Source organism: Pyxicephalus adspersus, chromosome 7 (genome assembly GCF_032062135.1).
Source record: "Pyxicephalus adspersus chromosome 7, UCB_Pads_2.0, whole genome shotgun sequence".
Classification (NCBI taxonomy): Eukaryota; Metazoa; Chordata; class Amphibia; order Anura; family Pyxicephalidae; genus Pyxicephalus; species Pyxicephalus adspersus.
Window position 1 is genome coordinate 47,743,714 of NC_092864.1, and position 22,193 is coordinate 47,765,906.

General features: G+C 38.1%; 1 protein-coding gene across 1 annotated transcript in view; it reads right to left on the minus strand.

Moving 5' to 3' along the window:
- The window catches only part of LOC140336041 (neurabin-1-like), a 49,208-nt gene continuing 27,015 nt past the window's right edge, over positions 1-22,193 (minus strand). Inside the window, exons 11-18 of the mRNA XM_072419095.1 lie at positions 20,533-20,678; positions 18,744-19,074; positions 16,743-16,821; positions 16,005-16,076; positions 15,344-15,530; positions 11,209-11,325; positions 7,294-7,482; positions 1-3,773 (exon numbers count right to left, since the gene is read on the minus strand). Coding sequence (XP_072275196.1) covers positions 3,609-3,773; positions 7,294-7,482; positions 11,209-11,325; positions 15,344-15,530; positions 16,005-16,076; positions 16,743-16,821; positions 18,744-19,074; positions 20,533-20,678 — 1,286 coding nt within the window. The 3' untranslated portion in view covers positions 1-3,608. The remainder of the gene's footprint in view (positions 3,774-7,293; positions 7,483-11,208; positions 11,326-15,343; positions 15,531-16,004; positions 16,077-16,742; positions 16,822-18,743; positions 19,075-20,532; positions 20,679-22,193) is intronic.

Consider the following 22,193-nt stretch of genomic DNA (forward strand, 5'->3'; position numbering starts at 1 on the left):
ATCAGAAAAGGGTCAGTTTTATTATATAAAACACTTTTTTTTACAAAAATGTTTCCATAAATCGTTTAAACATCTACATTTAGTGTAAGAAAAGACAACCTGCAAGAAATGGTCCATAGTCAATGGAAACAATGAACATTATAAAAAGCACATGAGGTGAAGTGGAAACAAATGTAGATCAATCATTCCTCTACTGCATGATCCGTTCCTAAGAGGTACAGAATCATGCACAGGAAATACCCTCAAAAGGATTACACAGTTACGCTGCATTTACATCTTCCATTATAAGCAAAGGAAATCATGGAAAGGCAGGTCAATGCACAATACATGATGCATGTAAAATCATAGTGGATGGGCCCTATAGGAAGCCATGGTGTGGCTGAATGAACTATGGAGTATTTTACTGACTAGATGAATGAATGTTATAAGAGCTTTGTGGTACAAGGTGTCTCAGTAGTAAAGGACTTGTTCCAGGAGGCTTTATTACAAAAGTAATAGCTGCTAACCTCAAATACTCCAACAGGCCATAATATCAACTGCAATTGCTGAAGTTGTGAGAAAAATTAAAGAAAACCTGTGATAAGACAAATCAATTAGTAACCTCTGCTGAAAATGCCTCTCACCTGGTGTCACACTGATTCTTCTGGGTCATTTACTCCACTCACTGAAGAAAAATGTGAGTATAGAGAATTCAGACTTTTCAGCATCTTTATACTTGTTTTGTGTCAGGAATTCAGAATGAATTACAGCCATCCTGTCAGAATGACAGACCAGCAACTAGCACTTTCAGAAGATGGCCAGCACTGGCACTCTCCATATTTCTGATACAACAGATTTCTTTAAAATGCTTGTACAAGAGGAAGAAAAACTAAAACTGGATCCTATGTACTAGGCTAAACGTAACAGGCACACTTTGGAAGTTCATCACATATAGAAAAGCTGGAACAGCCATTCCTTTTGTCCTGAAAATGCTAGGTGCCTGATTGTATTGGGTTTCATTACTTCCACATCACAGCTCTGATTGTGCACACTCTAACGTATGAGGGTTAGAGACTTGTTAAAGTTTCACCATGGCAGCCAGGTAAATTGCATTTAAATAGATGCAAGTAATGACAGCCTACATATTTCTTCCATGAGGTTTTTAATGCAAGACTTGCCTGCCTACCTCCCTAACACAGTAGAAAGTCTATAATACAAAACATTTCCAATAAAATACAAAAATTGTACTCTGCATAAAAAGTGTCAGACAGGTAAATCCAATATGACATCATTGTACTGCATATCAGTCAGTGCTCTATACCTGGCAGAATGTTCTGGAGCACAGATTAGAAGTTCTGTAGTGGTTATAGTGTAAACCTGACATAGGAAGGTGATAGAAGTGCATTCTGAGTACAAATCTTATTGTCTGACACTGGAGGCAGCTGGACCACTGATCCTCAAACACACAACTATTTTTTTTACATTCTCTCACCCCTTTTAGAGGTAGTTCAGACTGGCAGCTGTTAAGTGGTGTGTGGCTGGCATTGTTTGGTTCTCTAGAGAAGTCACAGGAGGCGTTAATGTTTATAAATCAACAACCAACCATTATACTGCTTGGAAATTATTGTGACCGCCACCAGGATGAGTGAGCTCGGACATTGTTAGCTAGCACATAATCCCATAACACTGATTTCCCTGCACTGGAAACTGTTAACATATACAACTTGCAGGACACAGAATGCATTGTGAGAGAAAACACTGATTTCACTATATGCACTTGTGGAGCCCACAAGTATATACAAATTGCTAAAGGGTCTCTCCAGTTAGCAATATTTCCGTGTTGGTCAGACATCTATTTGTAGAATTTTTTTTTTCTTTCCCCCTTGCAGATAAAGCCTTGCTTGTGTGTCTAGGCTCAGTCTCATCATGGCCTAGATGAGAGACACAGACAGTTGTACTGCAGAGCTGGTTAATAAACGTTTGAAACTGTTATCAAAGCTTAAGTAGAGACACAAAGGCAGAAAAAAAAAAGTAATCTGGTGGAAAATCCATTTAGAGGAAAATAATCAGTGGACTACAGCTCTTAATGCATGCAGGGTGTCCGGACTTTTAGAGTTCTTTCAGACTTGAGGTTTAAAGCCGCAGCTGTCAGCTACCCCTCTCCAACTACTATACGGTCAACTGCAGAGGTTGAGGTGCAGTTCCTCCAGAGGAAGAAAAGCAACTGTCTGGCAAAAAGCTACTTGTCGCTTTGATTAACTGCACCACAATTTGCCACAGCCACTTGCAAAAGTGCACAAAACAATTCCAATGTTAATTGGATCCGTTGGAAGTATGGTGGAGGCTGTGGTAGATTGCTGCGGACAGCCACAAGTCGGGTGAAAGGAATAGGAAGAACACATTCTCATGATCAACTGAAAATAATCAAAGTAAAAGAAAACACACCACTGGGTCTGGGCTAACAGGGATTAGTACCATCAGTTATCATTAAAGTCGTACATATCAGTGGGAAACACGCTAACAATTTGATTTCTGTTGCTCTCTTGTCATAGTTCCTATTAAGATTCAGCAAATGCATAGACAAGAAAGGTGATCCAGATCGTGGAAAATGTTTAGTCTCACCAGAGGAAACTACAATCAGCTCACATTCCATACACTCGCAAAAGATTTCTAACTGTCATACAGGACACCCACTACTCTTTTCCCAAAGAAAGTAATATACACACAAACACTTCCTTCCCAGGCAGATTATTACAAACTTGGTCACTTACTGGAGAAAAAAATTCATGTCACTAACAGCAGGTCTAAATCATATTGGAAAAAAAGAATTTGGGGCACTGGGCCCACAGTATAAAAATTGTATGTATAAAACATGATGTGACAAAAGGGTAAAGGGCAATGGTAGGTTATCCAAGTATCAATACTTGATTCACAACCACCAGCTCGAGCTTCCTCATATTTTACAATTTGGATGGGTAGGGGAATACTAGGGTGGCACTCACACTTTAGGAATGTTACAGGAGGCGGTGTTGTGACCTGGGGAAAACAATTCTGTGGATTACTGCAGGGATACAAATTTAGTGTTACACGTTTCAAGCTAAAGCAGCCATAGAGCACAGAGACAAGAACTGCTCAATAAACTATCTTACAGGTAGGCACAGGTACCACACCACCTTAAAAGGGGATTTTTATTTTATCTTGTGACTGGACTTCCCCTTTAAACAGCCAGGGCTGTAAGTAGAAAACTATACATGAAAATAATCTTTCTTACAAACAGTCAGGAAGCCGGCATTAACTAGCTGTGGGTGGAAGATTTAAACACAAACATTCTATATTATTAAGTGGTTGTTGGAGTGAAAAAAAAAAAAAAATTAGCAATAAAATATCCACAACCTCATACACTAAAATTACACTTCAAAAAATCATTACAAATATAGTTGCTATTTTTTTTTTTTTTTAATAAAAATGCTAAATAAAAATGATGATCCTCGGCTGACGTACATTTTAAATGCTAGTAGGCATTAAGAAATAATCTAATATGATATAGATTTCCCGTAATCTCACTTTAATTGTACACCTATATACAAATACAACACGTGGGCTGGGGAGGATTGTGCCTTTGTGTGGTTTTAGCAGCTCGATTCCACTGTTGCGACCACTTTGCCACTTCTGCGCTGTACATCTTTTTTTGAACTTTTTTCTTTAAGTTTTTCCAGTTTTTCTTGTGCTTTTTTGATTTCTTTTATTTTCTTCTTAATAGTGGCTCTGTCCGTCTGGCTTGAAACACCCAGGGCCTTCACATGAAAGGGAAACAGCAGTTGGTAAAACTGTTAAATAACTATTCATCAAAATGGATCACACAGAAAGTACAAACAATTTAAGCTTACACCTAGGCAGAACTTTTTATCACTAGATAACAAAATGGACAAATTCTTGGCAAACTTGTGAAGAAAGTTAACTTCCTAAATTGTTGCACTCAATTGTTGTATATTGTCTGCTTAGTCTTTTATGTAGCCCAACCCTATCAGCTGTCAGATATTCTGCAAGATATTGCTTTGCAAAATTAAAAATATAACCGTGTTCTCCCCAGTCCCTTTGAGCTGGGTGTACCACCCGGCACTTTTCACAAAACCACCCAGCTATTTTTGGATGGTTTTTTAAAAGTTGGGTCACAATACAGGGGCTGCCACCCACCTGAAATTTCTTCCCACCCAACTTAAAAACATTTCTGGTTTGAACACTGCATAACATATATAGAATTACATATATAGATTTATATAAAATAAAATGTCTCAGATTAAACATTTATTATGTTGTCTATGTGCAATTTGTAATTACATATAGTTTTGAAATGATAATATTCTGTTTTTATTACATTTTACAGACGCAAATGTTTTTGGAAATGGGGTTGTACATCCTTTCACGAGCTCAAGTCAATGTTTCTAAGCCTTAACATAAAAACCTGTTATATTAACCCCCTAGCGTTAATCCCGAGTGTGACTCGGGGTGGATTTTACTTGCAAAAAGCAATAATCCCGAATCACACTCAGGGTTGCTTTAAGCTAAAAAAAAAAAACACTTACCTTGCTCTGTTGTTGTCCCCCGTCGTCCTTCTGGTCCCCGCAGGTTCTGGGGACACGTCTTCTCCCTCCGATCTCTAGGCGCGAAGTGAAGAGCCATGATCTATGGGGTTTCCGTAACGTCAGTGCGGGCACCGGTTCATGCGGGTGAAGCGACGGGAAATTTAAATCATTTTGTATTGGATTCAATACAAAATAGCTGTATTAAGTCCAACACAAAGAAATGATCATATAATATACATATCATTATATTGTATATGCTACTGTACAGTTATATTAGATTTAACAGTTTTCATTAAGTTTTTAATTAAATTTATTACCTATTGGACATATTTTGGGGAGTTATGCCTAAGAAATATAGCCTATAATGTAAAATAAATTTCCATGCAAAAAAATTGTAACGCTTTTTGCATGGAAATTTGGACAGAATTAGACCACTGGGGGGGGTAAAAGGTGAAATTTAGGAGCCTTGGGGTTCAGCTTTTAATCTGCCAAGTGGCATTCCTTCCTTTTCTCCTATACTCCAGTATGTAAAGGACCCCTTTCCTATTCTTGCAGTGTGTTGCCTGTGAGGATTCTCACAGCTAAGAATATAATGACCCCAGAACAGGAAGGAGGTAGAGAGTCACCTTATAACTAGGTGTCATTATACTTTCTCAATAACAAACCAATAGTAATGTTATTTCCCCTGCAGATGGCGCCATGTAACTTAGTGAGTGTATGAATGATGGGGAGTGTAATTCTCTTTTGGGTCATTCTTCATACGGTGCCAATATATCACAGTATGTAAATTCAATAGCAAAAGCAACAGTACTAAATGAACTGAGAAAGTACTTCTAAGAGTTTCACAGTACTAAAGCACAGAATGTCACAGTGACACTGAATGGGAATAGAACTAACTAGAATAAAACCTATTACAATAACCTCAGGGTATAGTCATTAACTCTGCAGAAACATTTAAAAGTGTTCACATTGCAAGTACATTTCTGAAAATTGTAGCCACTACACACCAGTAAAATCAGGAGGGAAAAAAAACAAAACAAAAAAGGGACTGGATGATGAGCAGATCACAGACATAATGACAACTGCATAAAGGACGGGTATAGATGCATAACTTGCAAGGATGTAAGGGACTGGATTTGGATATTGGCTGCTCTCCTAATAAAGCATACCACCCTGAGGAAAAACAGACACTGGCTATTGCAGAGCTGATTTTTTCTTGGAATCTTTGAAGTTCTTTTTACCTTCTGGGATTCTAAAAAATAGTCCAACTTAAGCAGTGGGCAACACAGCAATTTCACCAACAGGACCAAGAGTAAGTAACCAGGGACTAAGGAGTGCAGCCCAAAGAGCCATCTGAAGGACCTACCATTAAGCTGCCATCAAGATGTAGCTGCACTATCCCACTGCCAAAATGTTTAAAATGTGTGATCAGCAGTCCAGGTGACAACCTTGCATGAGAAGCTGGAGTATCTGTCGGGATCTATGCAGGAGTGCATAAGAAAGAAATGAACTCCAAGACAGCAAAGGCAGAAAGCTGGCATTTGATAGTGGACCCATTTGCAAGTTAGGAGTTAACTTTGTTGGACAGATTAACAGGAGTTAATCTGTCCAACAAAGAATCAGGGTTAAAGCCAGAGAATAAAGCAGGATGTCACATAGGTCCATGAGATGGAAAATACAGATGATATGGTAATGCCCACATGAGTGATCAGGGCCAATGAATAAATTAGCAATGTGGGTCATGAAGTCATGCATGACTGTAAAGGAGAGGACTACAATGATGGCATAGACTCTGGTAACAAAGGGCAACATAAATCCAGGCTGCAGAAGTTGACCCTTCAGTAGGAGTTACAAGCAGCACTAGAACCGCTCATGGAGAGTGAGCTGGAAGCACCCAGTTCAGTGGCACTGAACCTCCTTTGTCTAGAATCAGACGTGTTGTGACCAAATGGTGGTAGGGCAACCTAAAAGCACAAGGTAGGAGGGCCAGATCAAACGTACTCAAAACACAAACGAGTGGCTCCAGCTGAAAGATGGCCAGGAGTGGCTAAATCACGGTAAGCAGGCAGCAGAAATGAACAGCAGATTGTTGTTCCATGGAGTTCTTTGGCAAGCAGCAGCAAGGAGAGGATTCCTCAAACAGGAATGTGGGAAAGAGCATGCACAGGTGTGAGTGAATTAATTTCCATGTCTGTATGGTGTCAGCAGCCAACAGGGCAAATAGGTGGGAGAATTTCTTCAGTGGGTCAAAAAAAAAATACAACAAATACAATAACAACAACAAAAATACAATTTGCTACAAACTATGGAAAGAAACTGCACTAAGAATACCATTGCTGAACTTATTTTCTTTGCCACTAGATGTCCTCAGTCTTCTGGTTTGAATGAGTCAATATGTATTTTTCCAGACTGTTAAAAAAAAAAAAAAAAAACCCATCCCAAAAGTGGACAATAAAGCAAAAGCAGCTTTTGCCCTTTTCCTCATAGCAAAATGCTTCCTTTCAGCACATGAACCGATTGGCTCTTTGTGTTGCCGTTTCTTTCACAGCTTGGGCTCTGCTGTACAGGGACCACAAGCAGCCGATACATTTAGCATTTAAAGACAGCGCATTACTTGGGGCTTTGAATTTCTGCTTTGAAATAAATGCCCTAGTTTTCTTTAAACACTGTACAAAGCATTGCCAACCTTAGGAATTATCCATGTGTGAACAGATAGGATACCAGATCTTACCTTCAGCCGGTCACTGTCCAGTAGCATTAACTGCTGTCCATCAATATTCTTAGCGGTGAACTCTGTGATGTATTGCTCCATATTCATTCCTATTAGCCAGTGACACACCTGCTGGGAGTTCCAGTCAGACACTGGCCGGCTGTGCCATTGGTTTTGTTTCCCGCTTGTTGTGACATCTTCATCCAATGCCTGCAACAAGAGAAGAGTTTTGTGACTCTGCCTAATATCTTTGGGCCTGATGGGTTTTTCTTTTTGGATTGATGCCAGGACAAAAAGAAAGAGATATCCCCCTCCCCCATCTTAGTCTGGGAGCTAAAACAGTCATTTCTTCATCATCTTGTACATTCCTGGCCCCATTCCCACTAGTCACTCTAGTTGAGCTTATTTGGTCATTCTCATCTATGTGGATTTTAGATAGGACTTCAGAGTATGATATCTTTACTACATATTGTAGATTTACAACTATAAAAATTACAAGAAATGCAATATTCAAAAGCTGCAGACCTCAGTTTGAATATTTTCTACATAAACATTCTTAACACAAAACTAGACGATGGGTCAAACAATGAAAAAGATGGGAAACATTTTTTTTTTCCATGCCAAACTCAAAACAAAGATTTTGGTCTACACATCTGCAAAGTGTCAGTGATCTGTTAAGTGCCTTTTATTTTTTTTTCAATATTGTAAATATAATCCTACCTTACACAATACAAAAAACAAACACAGACTGTACGCAGACTGTAAAAGGTATAGCCAAGTCAAATATACTTACCTAGAACCCTTCTCACTTCCACCAGTCGCATGACAAAAGGTTTTCTAACCTCTTGGAGACTCTGATCGATACACCGATAAACCCTTTAATCTTTTATATTTCCTACATAACACATGAAAGATTTGATATTGCCTTCCTTACATAGACTGAGCTTTTCCCAAAATGATTTTTTTTTCCATCCAAAACACTGAATATTTTCTATAGTCTCAGATCCTTGCAAACTGGACTACCCAAGGCTCAGCACACGACTGATCTGCTACCCTACAGTCCAGTAATGAGAGTAACAGAAGGTTGTATGGGTTACTGCAAGGTGGATTTTCAGTATGTCCTTAGTGACACTTTGTAAATCTCATCTGGTATCAATAGGCTTCCAGGACAGGAGCTTGAGTCATTTCAGGTCAACTAGGATGTTTAAGGAATAAACATGGCTAAAGGTTCTAAGAGGTCAACATCACAAAAGAAATATTTTAGTGATCTGACAAAGCTCCGTTTCTGAGAAAACAGATGACGGCATTAATCCTTGCCGTGATGGTGCTGATCACATAGGACCAAAGTTAAAAAAAAAAAATTCTAAAAAACACTGCTTCAAAGCAGACCTAAACCTTACCTATCTATTTTCAGTCTTTTGTTGAATGTACACTGCGCTACGCATTTACAATCCCTGGATAGCTGGCAGCCAAGAATGTATGAACATTGGCCTGGCCAAACATGATGATAAAGCCATTGAAGGACCGGGTGAGGAAGTTGGTGCCGGCGATGGACCAAAGGGAGGCAAGTTTACTTTTACTTTAAATTCAGAGCTACTAAACACATTTGAACACAGTGGAAAAGAGGCCTGCATGACAATCCAGAACCCAACATCATTATTTATTATGTGTCTAAACTCATTCCATCACTGCATATACATAAAGTGAATAATAGCTACTACAATTTGTCTGTTTCCCTAGTTCAGACCTGCTTAGGTTTGAGATGATAGATAGATAGATAGATAAAATTCCAGGGTCCAAAGTACATGGATGTCAGCAACAAAGACAGCAAAATCAAAAACCAATCAGTGTTTTGGAACGGTGTGCACATATTACAAATTCTAATCTTCATGGGGATGAATGGGGGGTTTAATTGCTGGCAACATTAATAGAATGAACGAACAGACTTGTGTCAAGAAGCCGAAGCAGCAAATTTTATTGATGCAATTTTTATGAAAACTGCAATCAGAAGAGTTCACCTATACATGGTTATATTGGGGACACCACAATGACAAATACAAGCTTTGATTATTAATCAGGTTTACCAGCATCCACTGCTAGTCAAGTGTAAAGTTAAGCCATTATACAGCAGACTATAGCTTAAGTCTTGTGACTGATCTCTTAGCCAAAGCTGCTCCTAATTTAATATCCTTTGGTATAAAAAAAAAAACACCTTTGAAGGCTTAGGCCTAAGCCAGATTAATTTGCTGCCCTATGGCCTCTGTCACTAAAAGAACAAAGGAAGGAATAGAGTCAATAATATGAACGCTGTGTGGAAAGTTAATACATGACTCCAAAGTAAGTTTATAGTAACTTTATACCTTAAGATGATCATTCCTACCAGCATTCCTATGTGAACAAAAAACAGATTAAAAGGGAATGTAGTGTAGAGGTGTTCTGTATAGTCCTTTATTTATTATAGTCAGGCCTACAAAATAAAAAGGTGAAGCTTTCAGCTCCTTTTAACAAGTTTTTACAATTTCTGTATCAGTAAGAAATGTTGCAGGGGTGATTTTAGGTCTGCCCAACACCCAACATGTATTAAGGAACTGAAGCACTGGTGTAAAGGCGGTCTAAATAATATTACACTGCCTATTACTCAGTCATTCTAGCAATACTGAAAGCCAAATAACAAAAATTTCCTATAGGGGACCTTACAGCTATTTTTTTTTTAACTAAGGGCTTGACCATATAGATAGTTGCATTGCAGTTGCCACTTACGGGGTACCAAATCTGAATTGATAGGTAGCCCTTACAAACACTTCTAAACTCCTTTCAAACATTAAAACAATGCTTAGCAGGCATTTGAAAGTGTTCCTATTCAAGTCTATAGAAGCCACTGAGCACAAGACACTGCATAAAGAATGTGCTGCCCGGTACCACTTGCAATAAATGACTTTTTATTCCTTATTAGTTATGATGATGTAGATAGGGCTTAGAGTTTTCTTCTCATGTTCTAAGCAGCACAACACGAGGAAACAGCTTAAATACCTAAGCATCTTTGTTAACAAGATCTAAAAGTTCTACCTCTGAACAGGAAAGGACAGACCACGGTTACTGATGGTTTAAAGAAGGGATACTGAGAAGAAGCTAAAACCATGAATGTTGAAAGAAGCGTCCATCCCTCAGCCCCCTCTTTTGTTTTTTAAGGTGCCAACATCCAATGCTGCTCCTGGCCCAGGGCATTAGATGTACATATACAACATCTATAAGTAAACTCCTGAAGCATGTTCTGATTACAGCGTACATGAATGTTTGTTGAGAAATGAGCTTTGATGCAGTTCTAGTAAACCCATTATTGGACAAAACAAAATAAAAAAAACAATAAAACAACATTTTCAGTGCCTGCTTAAAACATGTTTTACTCATAGGAGAGGTTGGAGTATTCCCAGTGTAGTTTCCCAGTGTCCTCATTTTCACTTTATTAGGCACTGAAGATGTTTTGTGAACACACACATGGCTTGCTAGGAGCCACTACAAGTAAAATACAAGCTCTTATAAAGAAGATATTAATACCACTAACATGCATTTGACAACACTTACATGCCCATAGAGAATAGGGTGTTTTATCCATTGTGTCGATATTTGCAAATCAGTTTATTTAGGGTTGGGGAAAGGCTCAAAGCAGGCCGACAGCAATGAATTTGTAAGTAACGTGTCAGCCATGTGGGGAAAACCATCATCATAATCGTATAAGCCTTAGAACCCTTAATATATGTTGGTGCATGTTATTAGAGCTCTTCTTTAAGTCACCTTGTATTTTAGCTTTATTTGGTCTAGTAATAAACTAGCACAGCTCAAGCATTTCCTCCATCTGATAAATTAGGACTGCACAACAGACATGCGGTTACACAGAACACCAACACGACACCATGTAGATCACACCAAGAAACTCACCTCATTGGAGGAGAAGGTGAAAGTATGAGAGCGCCCCGATAGGGAGGGCTCTGCCACCAACCCTGACAGCTCAGAGCAGGGGCTGTAACTGTTTGAATCATCTATGACAATTCTACTCTGAAAACAAGTAGAAATAAGAATGGATTATCTGTGCCCTTAGCAAGCTTCATCACAAGAACATGTTATGGTATCTCTGCCTTTGGCATACACATGAAAACCCCCACACACACACACACTGAACAAGAGCTGTACAGAGATGGCTGCATTGTAATAAACTAGATTTTACATTTAGCTGCAGCAATTATAGAGGAACAAAGTTTTCAGATTACTTATATACCGCGTTAAAGGGAAATTACTGATCGTTCACTTCAGGTTGGGTCAGCATCCAAAAATTGTATGCCACATGCCTGCTAAATGTTTAAAGGTAAAAGTTTTGGATCTGTATGTTGATGGATGGCATGGGGAACCCCCTATAAAAGAATACAGGAAGGAGAGGGCACAGGGTAGCAATGACCAGCATGTGATAATCTGTGCTAGTGATTTTCAAAGCAGGTGGGGGACAGGGCAATCACAATTTAGCAGCAGTAGGAGATCACAAATGTGCATGCCTTGCTTTAGAAATTTGTCAGATGAAGCAGCTTTAAAGCATTTCACAGCTGTGTATTCAGCCTAATGCTGGCAGATCAAAACAGAATACCCGGAAGTTCCACATCAGCATGTAATGTGAGGCAGGCGGGTCCTGGTGTGCAGTCGTTACGACTGGGTAAAGACTGGGGACTCTTATCAGGAAGGACATATTCTGTTCACATTTTATGACCCCAGTTTTATTATTATAAGAGTATAAATCTTCAATAACAGAACAAGGCATAAACTGTAGGTGCAATACCTATACCTGTGTCTCCCACACACCAACAATATAAAGTCAAAGTTTCACTTTATGGCTTCAATCACATTTACAGTAAAACTGTGACCAGACTATGGACAGTAGTAGTTTTTTCTACCTCCTTGGCTGCATTATTCTGGCCACCCGTCAGCTTTACTTTTAGCATAACTGCAGGTTTTTGTGAACTTTGGGAATTAATTGCTCCAGTGTCTAAGGGAACAGAGGTCAGTGATGGCTTAGATTAAAGTTTATTTACTACTTGCTAAAGATATGTAAATAGTGAATATCCATAGTCTGAACACAGTTCTACCTAAAAACTTTAGTCATGGTATGCAAATTTTCTTTATTAAAGGTCCAGGCTAACAAATAATGTTATGACACTGTCTGTATTTCTCTGTCATTTGCAAACTATTTATTGTACAGTGCTGCGTAATATGTTGGCGCTATATAAATCCTGTTTATTATTAAATAGTAACAATAGTAATAATGATGTATAATGTGACCTTGCATGCATTTTTCCAGCACCCAGATAAAGTCTTTTAAGGTGCACATCGAATGTGCATCATTATTTACATCATGTTCCCAAAATTCGGTGTACAGGCAGTGTATAATAAGCCATGGCATACCAAAATGTTTAGCTGGTTATCAGATCACTCAGGAAAGCAATCAGTGTTGGATTCCAGTGGGACCTATAGCCCTTCAAGAGTGAAGATCTGACTTCCCAGCCACCAGAAAGCCATGAATGTAGTATGTACTGCATTTAAAGCTGAACTCTTTTAGTTTTGCAAAAAATGTTTACAGGCACCTCTAGAGCCTACAATTGCTTACTTTGAATTACCTGGAAGATAAACTGGGAGATTGTCCAAATGTGTATTAGAAACTGCCACAAGATAAAGCCTAAGACCTACTGCATATTGGCAACCATTTACCAAGGCATTTTGATATTTACAGAACTCCTCCAAAGAACTGGACCCCTGCTTACCATCAGGACTGAGAGCAGATGTTGTAATCTAATGTGATGCAACACCCTGTATTACAGAGTACAAAAAGCCACTGACAAACTGACTACATGAAGTGAAATATAAAAGTTTAATGCGAAACAGTAATTAGCATTTTTATTAAGGAGGAAGTTATACCTGATAAGGCAAAATATATATATAAAAAAAAAAAAACTAAATTTCAGCTTCAAGTACATTTGCATGGCTATTGCAGCATCATTACTTGATGCAAAAAATATTGGTAATCAATAACTGATGGAAAGTTATCTGCTTATTTTGACATTTCTCCGGTCCCCCCCCCCCCCCAATTAATGATTTAGTTCAGGGTTTTAAATACATGTTGTGGTAATTATCACATGAAGGAAATTATAGAAGAAAACAGCAGACTGCAGTTTTACTTTGAAGTCAGCCTGTGTTAGCTGTACACAAGTTTTCATACATGTTCTGACGTTTTGCTAGTCATACTCTTCAATAAGAGCAGGAGATGCCGAGATTCCAGGTTGTTGATGCTTTCCTTTATGTATACATCATGTAGTGTTTTACCCCAGAGGCAAGATCTCTGCACAAGCATTCCTAGCTCTGCAAACCATCAGCATCCCATACGTGGAATGTTGCTCTGACTCCAGCACTTCCCCTGTATGGAAGCATGGCACAACCAGGAAATACAGTGTAGTGCATTTTTCTAGGAACTAAAAGATGTCAAGGTTGAATTAGAAAAGTCAGCTGATGCTGTTGAAGCTTTGGGCTACAAAGTTAACTAGTTTGGATAAAAGGTAAAAAGAAAGTGGAATAATAATGTAGACTGAAGCTTGTCCTTTTTGTTTTGTCCACAAGACTGGAGCTCTGGTATATCTTACATCTTAAATCTCTGGTAAAAAGTCTTCTATATTACAAATATATCCTTGCAGTTACACAGAGCACTATCCTGCCCTTTTACACATGTTGAAGTACACTATAGTTTCCCAACAACAGAATATTCTAGTGTCATATCTGAGTAGACACACTTGCCCAACATGGGTAAAAAACATTAGTGGGACTAAGGGCCCAGCTATTATTTACAGACAAGCTATATTATCACAAAATAAAAGAATGTATAACATAGGTTTAAGTGTTATCCAAAGTCAAAAGCCTCCTTACAAAGTCTGTTCTTAAGAGAAGTGCCCAGGACTCAAAGTTTGCTCCTCTATGTGATCTCCCAGGCTGTCAAGGAACCCAATTGCTTACCCAAGACTACAAATTAATGCAGAATCTCCACCCATAAAAGAATATTTTTAAGGCATTACCCTCCTGGGTGGTTAATTTCTGTCCAAATTTATGTCTAAATGCGGTACATTGTCTTTTATGAAAATTTTACGTTGTAGGCCTGTAATTCTTAGGCATAACTCACCAAAATATGTCCAATAATAAATAAATGTAATACATTTAATATTAAAAACTTTAAAAAACAAAAAAAATCTGTTAAAACAAAAAGGTGCATAAATAAACCAAAACTACTACAATACAAATTAATTTGAAGCTCCCGCACGGACTGACGTCACCAGGAATTTTGGGGGAATTTCTGCGCACTCGCCGAGGGACAGATCAGATGAAGAAGACGCAGCCCAAGGATGGGATCAGACCAGCAGGACAATGGAGGATTCCGGTGGGACCAGGTAAATCTATTTTTTTTTTTTTTTTTTAGCTCCCCCGAGAATAGCTCAGGGTACTGTCATCAACTGTTTTTTTTTTGTTTTTTACCCCGAGCCACTCGGAGTTACTGCTCAGGAGGTTGAGTTGGCATTTAGACACCTAGTTTTGAATGACGGTTTACATAGATATCAACCACATAAAATGCAACTATGCTACAAATAGCATACTCCTAAAAGTTATAAGGTAATGCTAAATAAATTATTCATTGTAAGTGCACCCCTGCCATTGTAGTATGTTTTTCTGCCAAACTTTCTTTTTTAATACAGTATGCCTCAAAGCAATAAAAACCTTATACATGTAAAAAGAAATATATATTACAAAAAGAAAATCTAACTAGACAGAAATGACCACACACATTGCTGATAAAAATTGCTGATATTGAAAGCTCCATTTGCAAACACAGCACAACTACATACAGTTATCTTCATCCTGCATATTGCTTGAATCACATAAGTAGCCTTATGTGTAGAAAATAAACATGTGATACACACACAGTTTTTCCTGTACAATGAAATGCAAACTGCGGGTCTACAGGGAACATTAAATGTACAAGTTCAATGTTTACCTTATTTCTTATTCTCTCTTGCTCCACAGACAAATCAGAGCTGCTTTGTGGAAAGTTGAAGCTTCCACTTGAAGCAGATTCTTTATGGCTTTCCCCAAACCAGGAGAAGGGCATGCAGGTAGGAACTGGCGAGTCAGAGTCAGACAGTGACTGATTACCACCTTCATCTAGTAACTCTCGAGATCCACTAGAAATGAATACAGACCGTATTAGACAAACACCACTGTAACCAACATCACACAAAACAGAAAGACAGATGTAAAATGAAAAAGGTTTTCTTTCCCTAGGCTGGGCACTATGTGATGTGTTTTTTTTATTTATTTTTATTTGGGACTACATTAAGCAATGCTGCCCAATACACATGGAGTAAATAAGCTCTACCTGGGTAAGCTATATATGTACGTTGAATAACTTTTAAGGAATATCATTCTGAGATTGGTAAAACCACCCTCTTGCCATAGGTCTGATAGCCTTGGACTTTTAGGATCCGGACAGCTAAAGGGCTGAAGGTCATTAAAATCATTCTTAAAATGGTAGTTGTTCTAAAACAATTTAATAAAGCCTATGGGAAAGTTATGAGAGTCAAAATGTACTAAAGATTTAAATACTTTGCAAACATAAAATTTTAAACAAAAAACAAACAAATAAATAGAACATTTACCGACTGTCCAAGGATCCTCTCTGATTTTCCCGATCCTGTCTTTTGCCTTTTCCACCAGACTTTCGCAGACCCCTAAAGTAAAAATAAGTACTTAGAGGTGATGAAATTTGAAATGTTATAATGGACATGGTAACCATGGACCTTGCAGACACATAATGCTGTTCTAATACTTTAATTGAACGCTGCTGAAAATATGTATTATTCTGTTAATGCATACAAATTATTACATATATGAAAAAGTAATTAAAACACTTACAAGACTTGTTCCTAGTGAATTAAGTCTTTGGGACTATTTATTGTTTTCTGATGTTTAACTCATTCTAAAAAATGAGTGACGTGCCTGTATGAAACCATAGGTTTTTGGTAATTGTTTTTTTTTGTTTTTTTGGAAAAAAACAAGGTATTTGATTGAATTAAAGATACACAGTATAAGAGCATATTACATTTCAAAATATTTTAAACTTGCTTTAACATCCTGGAACACACAAGCAGAATTCAGTGCCATGACACCAGTTAACCTACCAATTTATCCTGACTTTTAATGAACACATTTTACAGATGAAATTTGTTCCTAGGATTTTAATGCTAATAAATGCATTATCCTGATATCTAAGCCAATACTGAAAACAGTCCACAAAGATAAAAGGAAAGAAGGCTACTCGGAAGGCTCGGAAAAAGTAAAAATAAAATTACTGTGAACTGTAAAAACAATAATTAGTGGCTCTGAGATGCGCTTACCCAAAATCAGGAAACCTCCTCCTGTGCTTCCCAGTGGTTTCATTTGCATCAGTAGTTTTGTCATCAAGTCTCTTCTCCTCTATGTGATCAAACAAGGCTTACATTATCAAAAAAACAGACAGCAACTAGTAAGACAGATATTGGTCCTGCATGAGAACAAATGGGTCATCCTAATACTACCCAGATCTCTCTTCTGTATTGTGTGAAGAGGATAAATCCAGAGAGAAATTCACTGCACAAAAGATGAGAGTTTTTGTTTCTTGAAGAATGATCCTCAAGCCAAAAGTGGAGAAGTTTAAAGGGAAAAAAAATAGTAAATAAAAGTAGAATACAGCGTATTACTAAAGATGTTCTTATAAAAGTAATAAGTGAAGTAGAATGGCCAATAAAATGTAATGTAGAAAATGTAAAAAGACGTGACAGTCTTGGATTTACAGATTTTGCACTCTTGCTTTTTCAAGTTATTCCTTAACCAAGGTGTGAACAAGCTATATAAAGCATGTTTTGTCAATAATAGGCATGACTAAGAAAAAATGTTAGTCCACAACTTATCTGTGGTTGCATGAACTTCTGAACTACTTGCCTAGCTCACTTGCTATCACCAGTCCACGTTCCAGTTATTTTAAAGTCCACCTCGGAATAATTGTTAAAAACAATTTGGCAAATACAATACAAACAATAAAGCTGACCTTGCACTAGAATAGGTGCCTTGCTTCCACCTTCCCTCCCTTGTCAACATAAAACGTGAATTTTTAAATGAAACCTTTCTATTATCGTTACATCCTTATTTGAAACCCAGTGACATCAATGTGTCTCAATGCAATACAATCAGTTCATGGCTAGTAAGTGGGGCAAGCAGGCTGTATAATGCTTTCTGAAAACAGAAGGCAGTGGTAAAGCCCACATATGTTGCCAAGCCTCCATGAATAAAAGGACTAAAATCCAATTAATGAAAGGGACAGCGTAGCTGTAGCTTTTAATGCACACTGAGATGTTTACAGTGTGCAGGGAAATCAGAGTCCAGTACAAATCAAGTACAGGATAGAAACCAGTATACTTGTGCAGGACTGAAGGTAAGGCTGTAGTTCAACTGTAAGAACACTTGGAGTTGTTGTAGTTCTGGAATGATCAAAGGAAGTTCTCACTGCTAAAACCTTAGATGTGCAGGAATGGATTGACTTCAACCCTTTGGGAAGTCTACTCAGGATTAAATACCAAGACAGGTTCATATAAAATTTCCTCACTACATTTACAAACTGGGGTCAACTACAATTAGAAACTGAAATTTGTAATATACATGATCATCTAAAAATGATTACATGTCAAATAATTCAGAGTAAAAACAAATCATCATAAAGTAGTAGCACCGTCATAAGAACAACAATACACATTTCCCCATGCGAAAAAAACAAATGCTTTCACATTCAGATTAGTAAAGGAGAATAATAATGCAAACCGGTTAGCAAAGTTAATGAAATGTTAATGGTCCATGTATTGGATATATTACACAATCTTTGCGACACATGCATTCACTATTTTTTATGGGGGGAAGTTGGGTTTAAAGTCTCCTTTTAATTTGCTGCCTAAATAGTGCTGTATCTGCTAAACATCACATATATTTCTAAATACTGTATAGACTACTGTGAAATTTGTATTTCAACACTAGGGCAGGGGTCACCAGGTATCAGGGCATAGCAGAGAAGTAATGTTATGTCTCAATCTGTCAGCTGGGTCATACGACCTGTAGTTTAGTCAGATTTGCTTTGACTGTGCCAATCCTAAGAGAAGTATTTTGTCCTGCACATGCAAACAAAAAATACTCTGTAGTAGGAGCTACTACTTGTAACAGGCCACATACAGTTCAGCAGACATTCTCTGACTTTGGACTATCATTACATAATATCTTAAGGTTTAAAGATTATCACTGATTACTTTCTATTTTCTGATAGCAACTTATTTTTTTTTTTCTGTACACAGACTTAATCTAATATCTAAGCTTACCTTTGGTGACTTTGCCTTTGCCTTTTGATTCTCTCACTTTGGTATTCCTAGCGTATCCTCCTGAGGAACCCTGAGCTAGCCCTTCCTCAGTGGGAGACTGACTGGAGGTTAGAATGGTTTCAGTGTTAGTCCTGTGTGCTGGGTAGGAGGAAGTGGAAATGGAGGAGATTGACTCCAGGAGAGTACCTAAACTCTCGGCCCCTCGAGGCTTTTCAGCCCTTTGATCATCATCCTGAGCAGCTGCCAACACCAGCCGTTCTTCTCTCTCTTCTGTAAGTTTCTCACAAGGGTTCACAGTCTCTACCGGAATTGTGTCTTCTGTATCTTCCTCCTGTAAATATAACACACATCAAAAAAAAAAAAAAAACACAACAACAACAACAACATTTTTTTTCTCTTAAAAGAATTTATTTGCTTGCTATAGTGCTGTAGTACTAATCCACTGCAAACATATTTAGTGTGTGAATGTGACTAAATTAACAAATAAAACAAGCATTTAATGAGCTGGCAAACAGATTGCATCTTTTAATCTGCATCTTATAAATTTATTTACATTTTATTTGTCTGCAGGGCACCAACATTCACAAGACATCTGGAGGTAGATATGTGCAGCCCCACAGCAATCTGGTAAATAGTTCAGTATTGATAACCTGTTGACAATAGTTTATGAGAACTTCTGGGAACATGGCAGGCCTGGAAAAAGTGCTGATTAAGGACCAAAAAACTATATTCATATATTAAAATTAAACATTCAGCCTTTTTAAAACCTGCTGTTTATCTTCTATCCAACTTGAAAAGGTCAGTAAAATCATCGCCAGAAAATTAGGTGACCGTTGTTTTCCCTGCTGAGCCATGACAAAACCAATTAACTTGCACCTTTATTACCGTATTTTTAGCCCTATAAGACGCTCCGGAATATAAGACGCACCCAATTTTAAAGGAGAAAAATCTAACCCCAATGGAAGATTTCCCATCTATTCACTTTCTGGTGACAACTCAAAATTTGGCAATTAAAGCTTGACGGTGATAACATTGCACCACAAACAAAATCTAAAAACTAAGTTTTGTCTTTAGGTTCAGTCCACACTCTGGACATTTCCCAGGTGGCTCCTGGCTGGCGACAAGCAGTCCGAGTGTGATCATCAGGGCAAACCCTATTCCCCTTGTATACCATGGAAGAGACAATGCTTGATGCATCCACCCAGATGTTATGTGCATCAGAAAATCTGTCACCATATCACTTCACTGTCCATTTAAACCAGCCCCAACTGATGCTTTAAAAAGGGGGACAGCTAAAGTGGTAGACTTAAACCATGTTCAGAGTGTTATAGAGTTCTTTATTTTTTATTCCTACAGCACAGTTTAAAGAGGGAACAATCAAATGTGAAACGCATTCATCATAGGAATGATGGAGAAGCAGCTTTACCTGTGTAAAGATTGTGATATGGTTTAGGCTTTTTCAGCCTGAGGGGAGGTAAAGGAGCATTTCTGGGGAGTTTCCCCTCAACACATTCTCTACCCCTCTTGCTGTATTAGACTTGATTAGTTAGTGGGATGGTCATGGTGGGTACTTGCTACTGAAGAGCAGTATTTTTTTTCCCTTGCTATAGTCCATAGAGGACTAAAAATGAGTTGTTTCCACTGTGGCATTATGAATAGAGATATCAGGAGGATGTACAAGTCTGGAAATATTAGTAGTCTGCAACAATTTTGCCAAGCCCTTTTTGTTAAAAGCTTTGTTTTAAAGCTTGAATTCCAGTCTTCTGTAGCTATACCATGTAAATCATACCTCCGTAAATGCTGGTTTTCCTCCAAAAGGATCTTTCATTTTGTGCCGAGATGGTCGCTGGCGTTTCACTTTAAGTGCCAGCTGAGCTTTGGCTTTGTGTGCACTTGTGTCCAAGCGCTGGATTTCTCCCACACATGCATCAAAATCTGCAAGTGGAGGAAACTTACTTTAAAACAAGTTTCATGCGCACATCATTTTATTCTGTTTTAAATTGCAAGGAATGCAGTGTGTTCATATATTCATACACCAAAATGAGAGCAAAAGAAAAAATGAGAGCAAACCAAATGATAGGCGAACCTGTGCACTTGGCATTACTCTCAGACAAATGTGCCTAAATATGGAGTACTCCATTAACCCGACTCTCTCCTCTACAATCTATTATGAATGCTGAAGCCAGACTCATCCATCCTTCCTACTGCTCTTATTCTGCTGCATCTCTTTGTAGTTATCTTCATTGTCTTTTATTCTACTTTACAATCAAATTCTAGCTCCTGTGCTTTGACTTCAAATCCCTCCAAAGTTCTTCTCCCCCTTACCTTTCTGACCTGATAAATAAATACTCCCCTAGCCACTCTCTTCGCTCCTTCAATGACCTACTGACGACTTCCTCACTCATAACCTTGTCACATGCACAGCTCAAAAGACTTTTCTGGAGCTGCCCCAAATCTCTGGAATGGTCTTCCTTGTCCTATTCGGCTTGCTCCTACTTTCTGCTCATTTAAAAGAGCACTCAAAAGCCATTTTTTCAAACTTGCCTACCCATCTTCTGTCTTTTGAAACCATTACTAAATATCCCCCCTGCTATTGTGTGTTACTTCCCCCACCTCCAAGATTGTAAGCTCTTCGAGGCAGGGTCCTCTCCTCCTCCTGTGTCACTGTCTGTATTGGCCTGTCATCAGCAACTCCTATTTAATGTATAGCACTGCATAATATGTTAGCGCTATATAAATCCTGTATTATAATAATAATAATATTAATAATAAATAGAGTATATTGAACCTAATAAACAGAGCCCTCCGTCCTTTCGCCTCTGACCTGGATTTTGGCTTTGAGTCATTCAGAGCAAACACCTAAACATGCATGTGAAATATGAGGGATATTATACCTGCCAACAAATGTTAAGTGCTTTCCATTCCGAGATTTACACAGCTCTGTTTTGCAGGGGAGGACACCTGACTTTTCCTTGCTGCAGTTTAATATTTAGAAGTCTTTTTTCCTCCCCTAGGCCTGTGACTAAACAGTAAGTAGAGGCAGCAGACCAGGATTATCTGGTATTCTGCTCGCTCTACTCCTATCTGCATCCTTCAAGCAATCTAGTACAACTAGCTCCTTTCAGCAGCTTCTTTCTACATTAATTTAATTCTCTTACAGGGATTGCGAGAGACCAATAAAACTGGGTACTTACACCATATTTTTATTAAAAAAAAAAAAATGACATGTGGATTGTGACCTGGAAAAAGCTAGTAGTTTGTCTGTCCGACTAAGACATTGAACTAACGTGGCAATCCTTATTCCCTCCTTCTTACTAGTTCCAAGACACCGACTCAAAGAACTGAAGCTATATGTGAAAGTACTTTTTTATCTAAAAACAAACCTCTGGTGATATGTTTTTGTTATACTACATAACTATATTAATTTTAATAAAAAGAATAAATAAATTT